The sequence below is a fragment of the Mobula birostris genome, chromosome 2 (assembly GCF_030028105.1).
Source record: "Mobula birostris isolate sMobBir1 chromosome 2, sMobBir1.hap1, whole genome shotgun sequence".
In the NCBI taxonomy this organism is placed as follows: domain Eukaryota; kingdom Metazoa; phylum Chordata; class Chondrichthyes; order Myliobatiformes; family Myliobatidae; genus Mobula; species Mobula birostris.
The window spans coordinates 91248867-91269651 of NC_092371.1; the positions used below are offsets into that span (position 1 = coordinate 91248867).

Consider the following 20785-nt stretch of genomic DNA (forward strand, 5'->3'; position numbering starts at 1 on the left):
AAATCAACATTTGATGCATGCTGTGTAATGGATATTGTTATTGTTATTCCGAACCACCTGTAACAATATCCATTGGTATCTACCATACAGTAACATTGTGATCTGATATATGCGTTATGAAAAATATCATTACTGGAACCTTCAACTTAAGGTTGTTAAGTAATTTAATGGTGTCCATATTTTTTGATGTTTACCCAGGATATCAGTGGATTAAATCTGTACTATTGGCTTTCACTATTTCTGAAATTATCCATTGGTGAAGAGTGATTGCTGGATGGAATGCTGAAGACTTTTCCAGACTGAATTATACTCTTTAAAATTAGTTCTGCAGAGGGAAAACACAGAAATATTCTAGTGCTGTTTAATAATAAGGTTATTAGATTATGAGAACACTCAGTCCTCTTTTATTGTCATTTAGAAGTGCAGACATGCATTAAGAAATGATACAATATTTCTCCAGCGTGATATCACAGAAAACAGGACAGACCAAAGACTAACACTGACAAAACCACATAATTGTACCATATAGTTACTGCAGTGCAAAGCAATACCATAATTTGATGAAGAACAGTCCATAGGCACGGTAAGAAAAAGTCTCAAAGTCCCGAGTTGATCAACTCCCAAGTCCCCGATAGCGGCGGCAAAAGGGAGAAACTCCCTGCCATAAACCTCCAGGCACCGTCAACTTGCTGATACCTTGGAAGCACCCAACCACAGCCGACCCCGAGTCCATCCTTCCCAAAACTTCGAGCTTCCGACCAACCTCTCTGATACAGCCTCCCGAGTGCTATCCTCTGCCGAGCGCCTTCGACCTTGCCCCGGCCGCTGAAACACGCAAAGCCGAGGATTTCGAGGCCTTCAGCTCCAGAGATTCCGGTTACCACACAGTAGCAGTGGTAGCAAAGCAGACATTTCAGAAGTTTTCAGATGTTCCGCTGTGCTCTCACGTCTGTCTCCATCAAATCAGGATTGTGCACGGTCCTCTACTTGACAGATAACAGATATTCATCACCGGAGAGGCCGCGCACGCTGTTGTCATGCCGTCATCTTCTCCCGATTATAGTAGATGATTAACTATCCACATATTGACTGGGAATCCCATATTATAAAAGGACTAGACGGGATAGAGTTTGTCAAATGTGCTCAGGAAGTTTCCTTCATCAGTACGTAGAAGTCCCAATGAGGGAATGGGTCATACTGGATCTGCTACTAGACAGGGCAGGTGACAGAAGTTTATGTAGGGGAACACTTTGCATCCAGTGACCACAATGCCATTAGTTTCAAAGTAAATATGCAAAAAGAAAGGTCTAGTCTGCGTGTTGTGATTCCAAATTGGAGAAAGGCCATTTTGATGGTATCAGAAATGATCTGGCAAGTGTGAATTGGGACAGGTTGTTTACTAGCCAAGGTGTACTTAGAAAGAGGGAGGCCTTCAAAAACAAAAATTGGAGATTGCAAACTGCTTTTCAGAATATAAGGTAAAGATAACAGGTGTAGGGAACCTTAGTTTTCAAGAGATATTTAGGCCCTGGAGGTCCATAGCAGGTATTGGCAAGTAGAAATAAATAAATGAAGTGTTTATGGATTACAAGAAATATAAGGAACACTTACAAAAGAAATCAGGAAGGCTAAAAGAAAGCATGAAGTTTCTTTAGCAGACAAGGTGAAGGAGGATCATAGAAACAGAAACATAGAAGACCTACAGCACAATACAGGCTCTTCGGCCCACAAAGCTGTGCTCGAAAAAAGCGAGGTAACAGACTTTTTAACATCGTAAACCAGCGAGTTGTTTGTCCTGTCTCCCCGCTCACTGGGAAAGTGGAGACACCTTTTTCTCCGCTATTAGGGAGAGAGAATCTGTGGTATGTCAAATGCTGTGTGTAACGCGAAGCCTTGGGGTAACTTCAAGTTTGTGTTTTTGCTATTGCTTTGCTCACACTTGAGTGCTTGCTGATGGTGCCAATCCTTGCTTTTTTACTGATGGGGAGAGGGGTGATTGTTGCTCACTGCAGCTTATGCACGGGAGGGAGGGGAGCTGGGGGTACTTTGGGGTTCTTATGCTTATCTGTCCTTTATTCTATGGGGCACTTCTCTGTTTTTGTGGATGTTTGGGAAGAAAAAGCATTTCAGGATGTATATCGTATACACTTCTCTGATATTAAATTTGACATTTGAACCTTTGAACATGTACTTACTTTAGAAATTATCTAGGGTTACCTATAGCCCTCTATTTTTCCAAGTTCCATCAACCTATCCTGGAGTTTCTTAAAAGCCCCTATTGTATCTGCCTCCATCACCTTCGCCGGCAGCTGATTCCACACTCTCACCACTCTCTGTGTAAAAAAAAAAAAAAAAAAAAAAAAAAACAACTTACCCCTGGCATCTCCACTGTACTCACTTTCAAGCACCTTATAACTGTGCCCTCTCGTGTTAGCCATTTCAGCCCCAGGAAAAAGCATCTGACTAGTCACACGATCAATGCCTCTCATCATCTTATACACCTCTGTCAGATCACCTCTCACCCTTCGTTGCTCCAAGGAAAAAAGGCCAAGTTCACTCAACCTATTCTCATAAGGCATGCTCCACAATCCAGGCAACATCCTTGTAAATCTCCTCTGCAAGCTTTCTATAGTTTACTGTATCCTATATTCTATATCCTTCCTGTAGTGCGGTGACCAGAACTGAGCACAGTACTCCAAGTGGTGTCTGACCAGGGTCCTATATACCTGTAACATTACCTCTCGGCTCTTATACTCAATCTTACAGTTGATGAAGGCCAATGCACTGTATGTCTTCTTAACCACAGGGTCAACCTACGCAGCAGCTTTGGGTGTCCAATAGACTTGGACCCCAAGATCTCTCTGATCCTCCACACTGCCAAGAGTCTTACCATTAATTATGCTCTGCCAGCATACTTAACCTACTAAAATGAACCACACTTACCTGAAATCCATCTGCCACTTCTCAGCCCAGTTTTGCATCCTATCAATGTCCCACTGTAACCTCTGACAGCTCTCCACACTATGCACAACACCTCCAACCTTTGTGTCATCAGCAAATTTACTAACCCATCCCTCCACTTCCTCATCCAGGTCATTTATAAAAATCATGAAGAGTAGGGGTCCCAGAACAGATCCCTGAGGCACACCACTGGTCACCAGCCTCCATGGAGTATATGACCCATCTACTACCACTCTTTGCCTTCTTTGGGCAAGCAAATTCTGGAACCACAAAACAAGGTCCCCTTGGATCCCATGCCTCTTTACTTTCTCAATAAGTCTTGCATGGGGTACCTTATCAAATGCCTTGCTGAAATCCATATACGTTACATCAACTGCTCAACCATCATCACTATGTTTAGTCATTTCCTCAAAAAATTCAATCAGGCTTGTAAGGCATGGCCTGCCTTTGACAACACCATGCTGACTATTCCTAATCATATTATGCCTCTCCAAATGCTCATAAATCCTGCCTCTCATGATCTTTTCCAGCAACTTACCAACCACTGAAGATAGACTCACTGGTCTATAATTTCCTGGGCATTTTACTCGCATTCTTGAATAAGGGAACAACATCTGCAACCCTCCAATCCTCTGGAACCTCTCCCGTCCCCATTGATGTTGCAAAGATCATTGCCAGAGGCTCAGCAATCTCCTCCCTCGCCTCCTACAGTAGCCTGGGGTATATCTTGTCCGGTCCCGGAGACTTATCCAACTTGTTACTTTCCAAAAGCTCCAGCACATCCTCTTTCTTAATGTCTATATGCTCAATCTTTTCAATCCACTCTAAGTCATCCCTACAACTGCCAAGACACCTTTTTGTAGAGAATACTGAACCAAAGTATTCATTAAGTACCTCTCCTATCTCCTCCAGTTCCATACACACTTTTCCATTATCACACTTGATTGGTCCTATTCTCTCATGCCTTATCCTCTTGCTCTTCACATACTTGTAGAATGCCTTGGGGTTTGCTTTAATCCTGCTTGCCAAGGCCTTCTTATGGCCCCTTCTGGCTCTCCTAATTGCATTCTTAATGCTCCTTCCTGCTAGCCTTATAATCTTCTAGATCTCTATCATTACCTAGTTTTTTGAACCTTTCGTAAGATTTTCTTTTCTTCTTGACTAAATTTTCAACAGCCTTTGTACACCATGGTTCCTGTACCCTATCATTCTTTCCCCATCTCATTGGAACGTACCTAAGCAGAATGCCACGCAAATATCCCCTGAACATTTACAACATTTCTGGCGTACATTTCCCTGAGAATCCTAAGGAATTCTACAGGTATGTCAAGTGCAAAAAGATTACTAAGGACAAAATTGGTCTTCTGGAAGACCAGAATATTAATCCACAATGGAGCCAAAACAGTTGGGGGAGATCTTAAATGCATTTATTTTGTATTTATTCAAGGGATGGATACAGAGTCTATAGTAATGTGGCAAAGCGGCATCAACTTCATGGACCCTTTACAGATTACAGTGGAGGAGGTGTTTGCTACTCTGGCCAAATCAGGGTGGATAAATCCCCAGGACCTGATAAAATGTTCCCTTGGACCCTATGGGAAGAAATTCAGAAATTGCTAGGAGCCTAGCAGAGATATTTAAATCAACCTTCATGGCAGGAGGTATACCAGGGGATTGGAGGATAGCCAATATTGTTCCTCTGTTTAAGAAAGGCTCTAAAAATAAACCAGGAAATTATAAGACCATAGGGCAGTGAGACATAGGAGCAGAATTAGGCTATTCAGCCCATCAAGTCTGCCCTGCCATTTCATCATGACTGATCCCAGTTCCCATTCAACCCTGAAGTTGAAATTCGAATTATAGGCTGGTGAATCTGACATCAGTTGTGGAAAAGTTATTGGAAGATATTCTAAGGGACTGGATATGTGGGCATTTGGATAGACATGGACCGATTAAGGATAGTCAGCATGGCTTCATGCAAGGTAGTCATGTCTAACCAATCTTAAAGAGTTTTTCTGAGGAAGTTGTCAGAGAAATGGATGAAGGCAAGGCAGTGGATGTTGTCTACATGGACTTTAGTAAGACATTTGTGAAGATCATGCATGGGAGGCTGGTCCAGACGGTTTAGATACTCAGCATTCAGGATGAGGTAAATTGGATTAGACATTGGCTTTGTGGTAGGGTTGGTGAATGATAGCAAGATTGGGGGTTTAGTGGACAGTGAGGAAAGCCATCTTAGCTCGCGGAGGGATCTGCATCAGCTGAAAAAATGGGCTAAAAATGGTAGATGGAATTTAATGTAGATAAATGCGAGGTTTCGCACTTTGGAGGGACCAACCAGGGTAGGTCTTACACAGTGAACAGTAGGGGCACTGAGGGGTGTGATGGAACAAAGGGATTTGGGAATACGGGTACATAATTCACTGAAAGCGGTGTCACAGGTAGATCGGGACAAAAAGAAAGCTTTTGGCACATTTGCCTTCATAAATTAATGTATCGGGTACAGAAGATGGGATGTTATGTTGAAGTTGTATAATATGTTGGTGAGACCTAATTTGTAGTATCGTATGCAGTTTTGGTCACCTACGGTGCCTATTAAAAAAATTCACCCCCCCACCCCCAGAGGTTTACATGTTTTATTGCTTTACAACATTGAATCACTGTGGATCTAATTTGTTATTTTTACACTGATCAACATAAAAAGATTCTATTGTATCAAAGTGGAAACTGATCTCTACAATGTGATCTAAATTAATTAGTTGTCTTGCTGGAAAATAAATATTTTCCCAAGCCACAGTTCTCTTGCAGATTGCATCAGGTTTTCCTCCAGAATTTCCCTTTATTTTGCTGCATTCATTTTACCCTCTACCTTCACCAGCCTTCCAGGGCCTGCTGCAGTGAAGCATCCCCACAACGTGATACAGCCACCACCATGCTTCATGATAGGGATAGTATGTTTTTGATCATGTGTGGTGTTTAGCTTACATCAAAAATAGCATTTAGTACTATAGCCAAGAAGCTCAATTTTGTTTCATCAGACCATAGAACCTTCTTCCAGCTGACTTCAGAGTCTCCCACATGCCTTCTGGCAAATTCTAGCCAAGGTTTTATTTAAGTTTTTTGTCAACAGTGGCTTTCTCTTTGCCACTCTCCCATAAAGCTGTGACTGGTGAAGCACCTGGGTAACAGTTCTTGTATGTGCAGTCTCTCCTGTCTCAGCCACTGAAGCCTGTAATGCCTCCAGAGTTGTCATAGGTTTCTTGGTGGCCTCCCTCACTTCTCCCCTTCTTGCACAGTCACTCAGTTTTTGAGGTCGGCCTGCTCTAGGCAGACTTACAGCTGTGCAATATTCTTTCCATTCCTTGATGATTGACTTGACTGTACTTGAAGAGATATTCAGTGACTTGGAAATTTTCTGCTATCCATCTCCTGACTTGTACTTTTCAGTAACTTTTTTGTGCAGTTGCTTGGAGTGTTCATTTGCCTTCATGGTGTAGTTTTTGCCAGGATACTGACTCACCAGATGGAAGCTTATGGTTCTGGTGAACGTCATTGGAAGTAGGTTGTTTAAATGGCTTTGGCATGGACTAGATGGGCCCAATGGCGTGCTTCTGTGCTGCACCTCTATGACTCTATGATTATTTTGCTGGCTTGATTAAGTTGAAAGGATTGGATCCAACATGAAGCACAGGTTCCCTTGCAAAGACTCCTCATTCTTGTGTCTTATTTTGACTCAGTTTCTCTCTCTTCATTAGAATAGTTTGACACACTGGGTATGTCCTAGTCCCTTTATTGGTGGTACATAACACAGGTAAAGAAGCATTATCTGCTTCTGTCAGATTAACCTGATGAACTTCGGTCCATTTGACTTCCCTATATTTCTAGTACTTCCTGTTGTAATTATGACTACCAGTAATGCACTTCCTTCACCTCTACAGATGCCTAACTTGCTTTCATATTTTCATTACAATCTTCCTCTTTTTCCTTCCTAGTATTTTATCTTCGAGTTTCAAGAGCCTGCAGCTGTCTTGTTTGATAAGATCATTGAAATTATTGTAAGTATGAAGCTCTTTAACAATCGAGTTCTTTGAATAATCATCAAATATAGTCATAGTCATACTTTATTGATCCTGGGGGAAATTGGTTTTCGTTACAGTTGCACCATAAATAATTAAATAGTAATAAAACCATAAATAATTAATAAGTAATATGTAAATTATGCCAGGAAATAAGTCCAGGACCAGCCTATTGGCTCAGGGTGTCTGACCCTCCAAGGGAGGAGTTGTAAAGTTTGATGGCCACAGGCAGGAATAACTTCCTATGACGTTCTGTGTTGCATCTCGGTGGAATGAGTCTCTGGCTGAATGTAGTCCTGTGCCCAACCAGTACATTATGCAGTGGATGGGAGAGATTGTCCAAGATGGCATGCAACTTGGATAGCATCCTCTTTTCAGACACCACTGTCAGAGAGTCCAGTTCCATCCCCACAACATCACTGGCCTTAGGAATGTGTTTGTTGACTCTGTTGGTGTCTGCTACCCTCAGTCTGCTGCCCCAGCACACAACAGCAAACATGATCGCACTGGCCACCACAGACTTGTAGAACATCCTCAGCATCGTCTGGCAGATGTTAAAGGGAATATTCAACAATTGAAACAAAAACTTGATTTTTGATTGTGATTGTAAGAATGTTTACCAAAGTAGGGTTGTGTGATTCAAAGCAGTATCGTATTTTGGAAAGTGATTTTATAAATGGATGTAATTTTGCCAGGTTCATCTACACTTCCCTTCCATTTAAGTCACTTGGACCATAATACCATAAGATATAGGAGCAAAATTAGGCCATTTAGCCCATCGAGTCTGATCTGCCATTTCATCATGGCTGATCCGATTTTCCTCTCAGCCCCAATCTCCTGCATTCTCCCCATACCCTGACCAATCAAGAATTTATCAACTTCTGCCATAAATATACATAAAGACAGCCTCCATAGCTGTTTGTGGCAAAGAATTCCAGAGCTTCACCATGCTTTGGCTAAAGAAATTCCTCACCACCTCTCTTCTAAAAGGACACCCCTCTTTTCTGAGGTTTTGTCCTCTGGTCTTAGACTCTTCCATCACAGTAAACATCCTTTCCACATCCACTCTATCAAGGCCTTTCACCATTCAATTGGTTTCTGAATTCCAGTGAGTACGGGCCCAGAGCTATCAAACGCTCTTCATCTGACAAACCTCTCAATCTCAGAAACACTTTCGTGAATCTCCCTTGAACCCTCTCCAGTTTCAGCCTTTCTAAGATAAGGGGCTCTAAACTGCTCACAATACTCCAAGTGAGGCATCACCCATGCTTTATAAAATCTCAACATTACAGCCTTGTTTTTATACTCTAGTCCTGTTGAAATGAATGCGAACATCACATTTGCCTTCTTCACCACAGACTCAACCTGCAAATTACCCTTAGGAAATCCTGCACAAGGACTCCCAAGAACCTTTGCACCTCCATTTAAAAAATAGTCAACCCTTTCATTTCTTCTATGAAAGTGCATGACAGTCCCGGCTCCTCTCCCCTCTTTGCCATTCTCCTAATCTAAGTCCTTCTGTATTCTCTGCACTTCCTCAAAACTACCTGCCCCTCCACCTATCTTCATATCCTCTGCAAACTTTGCAACAAAGTCTATCATTCAAATCATTAACATATAACACAAAAAGAATCGGTCTCAACACAGACCCCTATGGAACACCACTAGTCACTGGCAGCCAACAAAAAAAGGCTCCTTTTATTCTTTGCCTCCTGCCAATCAGCCACTGCTTTATCCATGCTAGAATCTTTCCTGTAATACCATGGGCTGATAACTTGTGAAGCAGCCTCATGTGTGGCACCTTGTCAAAAGCTTTCTGAAAATCCAAGTGCACAACATCTACCGATTCTCCTTTGTCTATCCTGCTTGTCATTTCTTCCAAGAATTCCAACAGATTTGTCAGGCAAGATTTTCTCTTGAGGCCTATTTTATCATGTGCCTCCAAGTACCCTGAGACCTATCCTTAATAATCAGACTAATTGGCCTATAGTTTCCTTTCTTCTACCTTCTCCCTTCTTGAAGAGTGAAGTGACATTTGCAACTTTCTGGTCTATGGGAACCATTCCAGAATCTAGTGATTCTTGAAAGATCATTACTAATGCCTCCACACTCTCTTCAGCTACCTCTTTCAGAACTCTTGGGAGTATACCATCTGGTCCAGGTGACTCCGGGTCAGAGGGACGCAAGTTGGGGGACCACTTCGTCGGGCACCTCCGCTCTGTCCGCCAAAACAGACAGATGTCCCAATAGCCACCCACTTCAACTCTGCTTCCCACTCCCATTCAGATATGTCCATACATGGCCTCCTCTACTGCCATGATGAGGCTAAACTCAGGTTGGAGGAGTAACACCTCATATACCATCTAGGTAGTCTCCAGCCCCTTGGTATGAGCATAGAATTCTCCAACTTCCAGTAATTCCCTCCCCCTCCCTTTCCCTCCCTTCCCCTATCCCTATGTCACTCTGCCCCCTCCCCCAGCTGCCTATCACTTCCCTCATGGTTCCGCCTCCTTCTACTACCCATTGCGTTTTCCCCTATTCTTTCTTCACCTTTCCTGCCTATCACCTCCTGCTTCCCCTCCCCCACCCCTTTATCTTTCCCCTTACTGGTTTTTCACCTGGAATCTACCAGCCTTCTCCTTCCCACCCTCACCCACCTTTATTATAGGGCCTCTGCCCCTTCCATCTACAGTCCTGACGAAGGGTTCTGGCCCGAAACGTCGACTGTACTTTTCCACGGATGCTGCCCGACCTGCTGAGTTCCTCCAGCGTGTTGTGAGTGTTGCTTTGGTCCAGGTGACTTATCTACCTTCAGACCTTTCAGTTTCCCAAGAACCTTCTTTCTAGTTATGGTAACTTCACACACTTCATGATGCCTAATATCTGGAACTTCCACCATATTACTGGTGTCTTCCACAGTGAATACTGATGTAAAATACTTATTCAACTCATTTGCCATTTTGTTGTCCACCATTAATACCTCTCCAGCATCATTTTCCAGTGGTCCAATATACACTTTCACCTTTCTTTTACACTTTAGGTATCTGAAGAAACTTCCATATCTTCTTTAATATTATTGGCTAGATTACTTTTGTATTCCATTTCAATACTTTGAATGATTTTTTCAGTTGCCTTCTGTTGGCTTCTCAATCCCCTAACTTCCCACAAAATTTTGCTCTACTATATGCCCTCTCCTTTGCTTTTATATTGGCTTTGACTTCTCTTGTTCACCATGGTTCTGTCATCTTTTCTTTAGAATACTTCTTCCTCTTTGAGACGTATATATCCTGTGCCTTCCAAATTGCTTCCAGAAATTCCAGCCGTTGCTGCTCTGCTGTCATCCTTGCCAGTATTCTTTGCCAATCTCATGCCTCTGTAATTCCCTTTACTCTACTGTAACACTAATACATCTGACTTTAGCTTCTCCTTCTCAAATTTCAGGGTGAATTCATCATATTATGATCAGTTGCTCTAAGGGTTCTCTTACCTTAAGCTTTCTATTCAATTTTAGTTGATTGCACTACACCCAATCCTAAATAGCTGATCCTCTAATGGGCTCAACCACAAGCTGCTCCGAAAAGCCAGCTTGTGGGTACTCTAGAAATTCTCCCTCTTGGAATCCTGCACCAACCTGATTTTCCCAATCTATCTGCATTTTGAAGTCCCCCATGACTATTGTAATATTGCCCTTTTGGCATGCATTTTCTATCTCCCATTGTAATTTGTAGGCCACATCTTTACTACTCTTTGGGGGTCTGTATACAACTCCCATCAGGGTCTTTTTAACCTTACAGTTCCTTAGCTCTATTCACAATTATTCAACACCTTCTGACCTATGTCACCTCTTTCTAATGATATGATTTCATTTTTTTACCAACAGAGCAACACTGCCCCCCTCTGCCTTCCTGCCCGTCCCTTCGATACACTGTGTATCCTTGGAGATTAAGCTTCTAGCTATAAGCTTTTAGCCATGATTCAGTGATGCTAATGAAATCATACATGCCAATCTGTAACTGTGCTGCAAATTCATTGACCTTATTCCATATACTGTGCACATTCAAATACAACACCTTTAGTCCTTTTGATATTGTCTGCCTTTTACGTTCCAACTCACCCTGTTGACTGCAATCTTTCCCTCACAACAGCTTCTCCTCACTACACGTTGCCTCTGTTTGTAAACCAGCTACCTCATCTTCAGCACTATTATCCTCCTTTCCTATGATACTTATATATACTTAAATATACACAGCTCAGGACGCTAGTTGCACCACGCTCAACCTTTTGACTTCTAATTTTGTTTGAGGTCTTACCAATACCTGTCTCCACAACCTCTCCACTAACTGTTCCGGCACTCTGGTTCCCATCCCCCTGTAACTCTAGTTTAAACCCCACAGTGCAGCATTAACAAATCTTCCCAACACCTCTAGGATATTAGTCCCTCCCCAGTTCAGGTGCAAGTTGTCCCTTCTGTACAGGTCCCACCATCCCTGGCAGAGAGCCCAATGATCCAAAAATCTTATGCTATCCCTTCTACACCAGTTCCTTAGCCACATATTAAACTGTATAATCTTCCTAGTTCTGGCCTCACTGGCATGTGGCATGGATAGCAACCCTGAGATCACAACAATGGAGGTCCTGCCCTTTAACTTGGCACCTAACTTTCCTAACCCTAACTACCTGAATGCCTTATGCAGAACCTTGTCACTCATCCCTCCAATGGCATTTGTACCTACATGGACCAAGACTTCTGACTGTTTACCCTCCCACTTAAGAATGCTAAGGACTCAATCCAAGATATCCTGGACCCTGGCACCTGGGAGGCACCATACCATCTGGGAATCTCGTTCTCATCCACTGAACCTCCTGTCCATTCCCCTAACTAATGAATCTCCTATCAGCACAGTGTGCCTCTTCTTTCCCCCTTCCCTCCTGAGTCACAGAGGCAGACTTGGTGCCAGAGACTCCACCACAGCGACTTTAAGACCATAAGACCAGAAGACCATCAGACATAGGAGTAGAATTAGGCCATCTGGCCCATCGAGTCTGCTCTGCCATTCAATCATGGCTGATCCTTTTTTCCTATGCCCTCCTCAACCCCAGTTCCTGGCCTCCTCCCATAAACTTTGATGCCATGTCCAATCAAGAACCTATCAATCTCTGCCTTAACTACACCCAACGACCCAGTCTCCACAGCTGCATGTGGCAACAAATTCCACAAATTCACCAAATGAAATTTCTCCACATCCCTGTTTTGAAAGGGTGCCCCTCTATCCTGAAATCTTGAGGCAGTGCCCTCTTGTCCTAGACTCTCCCACCATGGGAGACATCCTTTCCATATCTACTCTGTCTAGGCCTTTCAACATTCAAAATGTTTCAATGAGATCTCCCCTCATCCTTCTGAATTCCAGTGAGTACAGACCCAGAGCCATCAAACGTTCTTCATATGATAACCCGTTCATTCCTGGAATCATCCTTGTGAGCCTCCTCTGGACCCTCTCCAATGCCAGCACATCTCTTCTAAGATGAGGAGCCCAAAACTGTTCACAATACTCAAGGTGAGGCCTCACCAGCACCCTATAAAGCTTCAGCATCACATCCTTGCTTCCCCTCCTCGACAGCATCCAAAGTGGTATACCTGTTGTTTAGGGAGATGGCCACAGGAGTACCCTGTACTGGCTTCTTAATCCCTTTCCCCTTCCTGACATTCACCCAGTTTCCTGTGTTCTGCACCTTGGGTGTAACTACCTCTCTATATGTCCTATCCATCACCCCCTTAGCCTCCCAAATGATCCGGGACATCTCAGACTAGCCACAACCTGCCTTGAGAATCCATAGTCACTATGATACATTTCCAAGGATGTTGCTTGTCCTCCTAACTGGTGAAACTTCAATCACAATACTGTCATTTCTCAATATCAATAGCCAAGTCTTCCTGGAGGAAATAGTGAGAAAATAGTAATGTTGGTTACATTTATCCTTCCAGAATGCAGCACAGATTATGACACTGCTGGTGGTTCCTAAACACATAGAGGCTTTTCGAGTTCATATTGTTTGATTGTAAAATGGCTGTAGTTAAAACTTTGTGAAGGGTTCATTGTTTGCGTTCTGGTGTGCCAATGGGAAATGTAGAGTCAAGAAATGTATACTACTGAGGAAACCAATTGGCCTCTTGTGTTTATGCCAGTCAAAAAAAGTGCAGCTTAAATTAATCCTATATTCTGTGCACAAGGACATCCAGAAACCTTTGTATAGCAGCATTTTGTAGTCTCCCTGCATTTTAATAATATTCTGCTTCCATTTCTTCCTGCCTAAGTGAATATCTCCACATTTCCCAACATTATGTTCTATAATTGCCCGATTTTTACCCATTTATGTTACCCGTTAATCTTAAACTGATCATTGTAGAATATTAGCATAATGTCATGAACTCTTACCTTGTGCTGCTCACTTCCATTATTGCACATTGAATTCCTTTTGGAACTTCCTCTGCACATCTACTGCTACCCTTCAAAGTGCAGTGCTTGTTATATCCTCAAAGAACACATTCAAATGTGATAGCTTTTTGATAAAATCTCGTCAGCTTCGTTTTCTGTCTTCTTTCTTTTGGGCAGGTTAGTTTGCTTTCCTTGCAGTGAGTTCCAGATGGTATACCTTTTGACTGATTTCTTTCTTCAACCCTCTTCTACCACAGGTTTAGTCTTGGAAAGTAGGGATAGGTTGGTCTGACTATCTCGTGTGATACATTTGTAAATGTTCTGTCACCTTGCTACTCTCTAATTTATATAATTTGAAACCTGGCATTTTGCTTGTAGCTATTCACTGAACACTATGAAGTTTTATCAGCTTTTCCATAATCTAATGACCAAAATGATACACAGATTTCCATCTGTGGCCCTGCTAGTGCTTTAACTTGTCTTGCAGTTGAGTCATTTATTATTGAAACAGATCCTTCAGTTTCCTAGTTAATGCCCCATCCACACTCGTCCTATTGACGAGAATTTGGTGCATAACCTTCCGAATCTTTCCACTCCTGTCTTTTAAAAGTTATTATTGTACCTGCCTCAATCATTTTCTCCAGCAGCTCATTCTATGTACTTCCTCACTCTTCTATCCACATCTTCAGCAGTAACCCGCAAAACATCTTGACCACCTTCTGTATCTGTCCCATTAACTTTAAGGATCCATCCTTGATTAACCTGCACTTTTCTAAATGAGGCTCAAAGCTGTTTGCATGTCTGCAGTTACTCAGTCAATCACTCTCTCAATTTTTTCACCGAATTTTGAGTTCAGAACCATGGTTTGAAAACCAGGATCCCCTTGCGAATGCCAGTGAGTGACTTCAGGACACCATGGACCACCTCAACCTGCAATACACAAGCAAGACCATTGCATAAAAATAACATATCACAAAAACTCCTGAAGTATAAATCACTTCATGGTCACTAGGATGAGACAGGAGGGATATAGAAATTGCACACTGACGTCCAGTTGCATAAGGCAAAATCTTATGGAATTGAATTTCCAAGCACCAGAACTTTACCCTTTCCCATCCTAGTGTCAACATTTGTGTACAGTGCATTTCAAAAGCTGCAGTGAGCATGTTTAAATAGCATAGGTTGTAATTGTGAAAAAGTTATTTTAGGGAGGCAACACCATCTGGTTTAAATAATTTTACTTGTGCTTTAGGTTGTTCATGCAAAAAAGATCCCATTCACTGGAGTTCAACTGGGATTGTTTAGGATTGATGCAGGAACTGTTTATCAGCAGCCTGGTAAGGATACAGTCACGTTGTCATCGTCAAGAATCCTGACCAATATTTGTATAAAACTATCTGTGGGCAATGTACAGGATGATTTCATTACTTTTCCTATATGTGTGTGCTTTTCTCTTCTTCAACTTTTTTTGTCAAATGGAACATATCATAAACTTAAAACAAAGATGCACGCTCCTGCAGATTTCTGCAACAGCTTCTGAAGTGGAAGTCTGTGGATGTCTCTGAACATATGTGAACACCATGTCAGAAAGAAGCACAATTGTAGTATAGCTTATTTATAGCCATATTTTTGCAAAAGTTCCTACTTTACAATAGACAATAGGTGCAGGAGTAGGTCATTCGGCCCTTTGAGCCAGCACCGCCATTCACTGTGATCATGGCTGATCGTCCACAATCAGTATCCAGTTCCTGCCTTATCCCCATAACCTTTGATTCCGCTATCTTTGAGCTCTATCCATCTCCTTCTTGAAAACATCCAGAGACTTGGCCTCCACAGCCTTCTGGGGCAGAGCATTCCACATATCCACCACTCTCTGGGTGAAAAAGTTTTTCCTCAACTCCGTTCTAAATGGCCTACCCCTTATTCTTAAACTGTGGCCTTTGGTTCTGGACTCACCCATCAGCGGGAACATGCTTCCTGCCTTCAGCGTGTCCAATCTCTTAATAATCTTATATGTTTCAATAAGATCCCCTCTCAGCTTTCTAAATTCCAGAGTATACAAGCCCAGTTGCTCCAATCTTTTGACATATGACAGTCCCGCCATCTCGGGAATTAACCTTGTGAACCTATGCTGCACTCCCTCAATAGCAAGTATGTCCTTCCTCAAATTTGGAGACCAAAACTGCACACAGTACCCCAGGAGTGGTCTCTCCAGGGCCCTGTACAGCTGCAGAAGGACCTCTTTGCTCCCATACTCAATTCCCTTTGTTATGAAGGCCAGCATGCCATTAGCTTTCTTCACTGCCTGCTGTACTTGCATGCTTGCTTTTAGTGACTGATGTACAAGAACACCTAAATCTTGTTATACTTCCCCTTTTCCTAACTTGACTCCATTTAGATAATAATCTGCCTTCCTGTTCTTGCCACCAAAGTGGATAACCTCACATTTATCCAAATTAAACTGCATCTGCCCAGCCTGTCCAAGTCACCCTGCATTCTCATAACATCCTCCTCACATTTCACACTGCCACCCAGCTTTGTGTCATAGGCAAATTTGCTAATGTTACTTTTAATTCCCTCATCTAAATCATTAATATATATTGTAAACAACTGCAGTCCCAGCACAGAACCCTACAGTTCCCCACTGGTCACCGCCTGCCATTCCGAAAGGGACCCGTTAATCGCTACTCTTTGTTTTCTGTCAGCCAGCCAATTTTCAATCCATGTCAGTACTCTGCCCCCAATATATGTGCCCTAATTTTGCCCACTAATCTCCTATATGGGACTTTATCAAAGGCTTTCTGAAAGTCCAGGTACACTATATCCACTGGCTCTCCCTTGTCCATTTTCATATTTACTTAGTCAAGCATGATTTCCCCTTCGTAAATCCATGCTGACTCGGACCAATCCTGTTACTGCTATCCAGATGTGTAATAATTTCATCTTTTATAATTGACTCCAGCATCTTTCCAACCATCGATGTCAGGCTAACATAGAAACATAGAAAATAGGTGCAGGAGTAGGCCATTCGGCCCTTTGAGCCTGCACCGCCATTCAGTATGATCATGGCTGATCATCCAACTCAGAACCCTTTACCAACCTTCCCTCCATACCCCTGATCCCTTTAGCCACAAGGGCCATATCTAACTCCCTCTTAAATATAGCCAATGAACTGGCCTCAACTGTTTCCTGTGGCAGAGAATTCCACAGACCCACCACTCTCTGTGTGAAGAAGTTTTTCCTAATCGCGGTCCTAAAAGGCTTCCCTTTTATCCTCAAACTGTGACTCCTCGTTCTGGTCTTCCCCAACATCGGGAACAATCTTCCTGCATCTAGCCTGTCCAATCCCTTTAGGATTTTATACGTTTCAATCAGATCCCCCCTCAATCTTCTCAATTCCAACGAGTATAAGCCTAGTTCATCCAGTCTTTCATCATATGAAAGTCCTGCCATCCCAGGAATCAATCTGGTGAACCTTCTTTGTACTCCCTCTATGGCAAGGATGTCTTTCCTCAGATTAGGGGGCCAAAACTGCGCACAATACTCCAGGTGTGGTCTCACCAAGGCCTTGTACAACAAAATATGATGACATTCCTCTAAAAGTTATGGATACTTTTAAATGATTCTGCTTGATGAAATGAATATGATGACATTCCTCTAAAAGTTATGGATACTTTTAAATGTTTAGGTATTATCGTCACTAAAAATAATGGAGACCTTTATAGAGCTAATTTAGTTCCCTCAGTGGATTTTATGAAGCAATTTTTTACACTTTCGTTAGCAGGTCGAATTCATGCAGATAAAATGATGATTTTACCAAAATTTCTATAAGTATTTCAAAATATTCCTATTTTTTTAACTAAGAAGTTTTTTGATCAGGTTGACTCTATTATTTCATCTTTTGTTTGGAATAATAAAAGACCAAGAATTGGAAAATGTCATTTACAAATATTAAAAAAGGATGGAGGTCTTACTTTACCTAATTTAAGAATGTATTATTGGGCGGTTAATATACGTTATGCTTGTTCTTGGTTATATTGGACTGATAAAAAGGAACGACCATCTTGGTTTGATTTGGAATTGAAAATTGTGAAACAATTTCATTTAACTTCGTTATTAGGAGCTCCTTTACCTGTACAATTAGCCAAAATTTCTATTCTAAATATAAATCCTATGATTAATCAATCATTATGAATCTGGTACCAGTTTCATAAGTTTTTTAATCTTAAAAAATTTAACCTTCTTAGTTTAATTTATCGAAACTATTTATTTAAACCTTCACTTAGTGGTCCTACCTTTTCTCTTTGGAGGAATAAAGGAATTTTTTCCTTTATGGACTTGTTTCAAGAAGGTTGATTGATGTCCTTTGAGAAATTAGTAACTAAATACTCTCTCTCATATTCACATTTTTTGCAATATCTTCAGGTCAGACATTTCTTACAAGAATATTTAAGTAATTTTCCATATATACAAGACTCTGACCTGTTTGACAGTTTTGTTTGGTATAATTCCTCAACATATTCACAGTATTTCTATATCTGATCAATACGTATAATTGCATTTGTCACATTATTGGCTAGAAGGGCTACTTTATTAAAATGGAAAGATGCCTCTGCTCCCACTTTGATACAATGGTTCTCTCAGGTGATGTTATGTCTTAGTTTGGAAAAAATTAGAAGTCAAACTTTTGATCCTAGATTTGACTTCGAGAAAAGGTGGGGTTCTTTTGCCCGTTATTATCATTTGACTTGAGTTAATAAAGATGGTCCTTTTCTGATGCTTGGGTATATGGATTTGGTTGGCAGTTTGATGCCTTTTTTTTAATGGAAGCTTGTATGACGTATAGCTCCGGGCTTGTGCTCCAAATGGGTGTTCTTTTCTTTTTTTTTAGTTATTTGGGTTTTTTTCTGTTTTAGTTAGTACAGCCTCCTGTCCCATGATCCTCTCATATCCCCTTTGCCAATCACCTGTCCAGCTCTTGTCTCCATCCCTCCCCCTCCTGTCTTCTCCTATCATTTTGGATCTCCCCCTCCCCCTCCCACTTTCAAATCTCTTACTAACTCTTCCTTCAGTTAGTCCTGACGAAGGGTCTCGGCCTGAAACGTCGACTGTAACACTTCCTAGAGATGCTGCCTGGCCTGCTGCGTTCACCAGCAACTTTTATGTGTGTTGCTTGAATTTCCAGCATCTGCAGAATTCCTGTTGTTTGTTGAGGGGTTCTTTTTTTCTTTCTTTCTTTTTTCCATAAAAAAAGCTCTAACACTTTGTTTTTTGATATACTGTTCAGCCTGGTTGATAGTTTAACTCTTATTCTACATATGGATATGTTGTCTTGATTATTTTGATGTATTTTTCTCTGTTGTTGATTTTCAATAATAATTAGTAAAAAGATTTAAAAAGAAAAAGAAAAAAGAAGTGGTCCCAACACCAACTCCTGCGGAACACCACTATTCAATAGTCACTAACATCTTATACATCTTCAAGATGACATCCCATCTCCTTTGCTTAATAGATTGATTTATGAAGGCTAACATGCCAGCAGCTTTCTTTATAACCCTATCTACCTGTGTTGACTTCTTCAATGAACTATAGACCTTTCTCCCAGATCCCCTTGTTCCACTACTCTCCCCAGTGCCCTACCGTTCACTTTGTAAGACCTACCCTGGTTTGACCTACCGAAGTGCAACACCTCGTAATTGTCTGCATTAAATTCCATCTGCTATTTTTCCAGCTGCTGCAGGTCCCTCTGCAAGCCATGACTGCCTTCCTCTCTGTCCACTACACTCCCAATCTTGATGTCATCCATAAATTTGCTCATTCAGTTCATCACATTATCATCATTGATATAGGTGACAAACACCAAAGGACCCAGCACCGATCCCTGCGATACACTATTAGTCACAGGCCTCCAGTCAGAGAGGCAAGCATTTACTAACACTCTCTGGCTTCTCCCACAAAGCCAATGTCTGATCCACTTTACTACCTCATCCTGAATGCCGAGCGATTGAACCCTCTTGATCAGCCTCCCATGTGGGATGCCTTACCAAAGTCCATGTAACCAACATCCACTGCCTTGCCTCCATCTACTTTCCTGGTAACTTCCTCGAAAACTCTGTAAGATTGGTTAGACATGACCGAACACAGACAAAGGTATGCTGACTATTCTTCAGTCCATATCTATCCAAATACTTACTGGTCCTTGGAATACTTGGATATGTTGTTCCAGTTAAAGTAGTAATTTTGAACTTTTAGTAGCTCTTTATCAGCCTGGTTTCATATTGTTTCTCCACGTGCTTACATTCTATCTATCTCCATTGTACTACTGTGCACTCACTTTCTGCTTATTCCAAACTGTTTCTGAGAATAACTCGTTTACCTGAGAGCACTTCATAATCTCTTCCATTATTTTAAAATTTTCAATGACATTTTTTCAGCATTTCCTCTTTTCACAATCCTGATGCTTGTAATGATGATTTACCAGGGTTCTTCAATCACTTTCAGGTATCAAATGCAGCGTAATTATTGTCAGGAAATTAGGAATTATTTTTGTTTTTCAGATCATGGTTTTTATCAGAAATGGGCCATTCTGACTGACCCTAAAGACACAAAAAGTGGCATTAAAGGCTTTGTGAAGTGCACAATCACAGTATTTGGGAAAGGTGATTCGCAGGGAGGTATACCTGGTGGTATTGCCAAACCGGATGAAGATGTTGAAAAGTGAGTAAAAGCTGGAGTGAATCCATGTTGTGATTTGGAATGAATGCCTGAAGGTTAGCAAAAACAAGCTTTTCCTTTATAAAATCTTGGTGGAAGCAACTACATTTGTCTCATTTTGTCATATTGTCCAAACAGTTACCCCACAGCCAACCACTCAACATCACACCCATGGCCCACAGCATGAGAGCCCGCCACTTCTTTCTTAAGCAGAGATTCCACCACTTCCTCTCCATCAACATTAACCCATCATTGTGATTTAGCAGCCTCTCCTCCATCTCACAAAGTCCAAACATCAGCTCTCAGATGTTGGATGAAAAACTGCAAATGATGGAAATTTGGATAAAAACACAAGGTGCTAGAGGTATTCTAAGTAAAGGAAAACAGTTAATGTTGCACTCCAGTCAATAAAGTCCTAACCTATTCAACCTTTCCCTATAAGTAGAAGGTATAAACTCCTAACAGACAGTATTGGGAATTGAACAAGGGTCATTGGAGCTCTAATAGTTTTACATCAACATACCATTGTGCTCCAGATTAGTGACAAATAACAATTACAGTCCGAAACACTACCACAATGGCCTAACTGTACCTCTGCTC

At 41.6% G+C, this 20785-nt stretch overlaps 1 protein-coding gene across 4 annotated transcripts in view; it reads left to right on the forward strand.

Moving 5' to 3' along the window:
• fer1l4 (fer-1 like family member 4) overlaps positions 1–20785 on the forward strand; it is a 353096-nt gene that overhangs the window by 69274 nt on the left and 263037 nt on the right. For all 4 annotated transcript variants that reach the window (XM_072244965.1, XM_072244971.1, XM_072244979.1 and 1 more), the window contains exons 10-12: positions 6954–7016; positions 14724–14808; positions 20029–20188. In XM_072244965.1, the coding sequence (XP_072101066.1) occupies positions 6954–7016; positions 14724–14808; positions 20029–20188 (308 nt within the window). The remainder of the gene's footprint in view (positions 1–6953; positions 7017–14723; positions 14809–20028; positions 20189–20785) is intronic.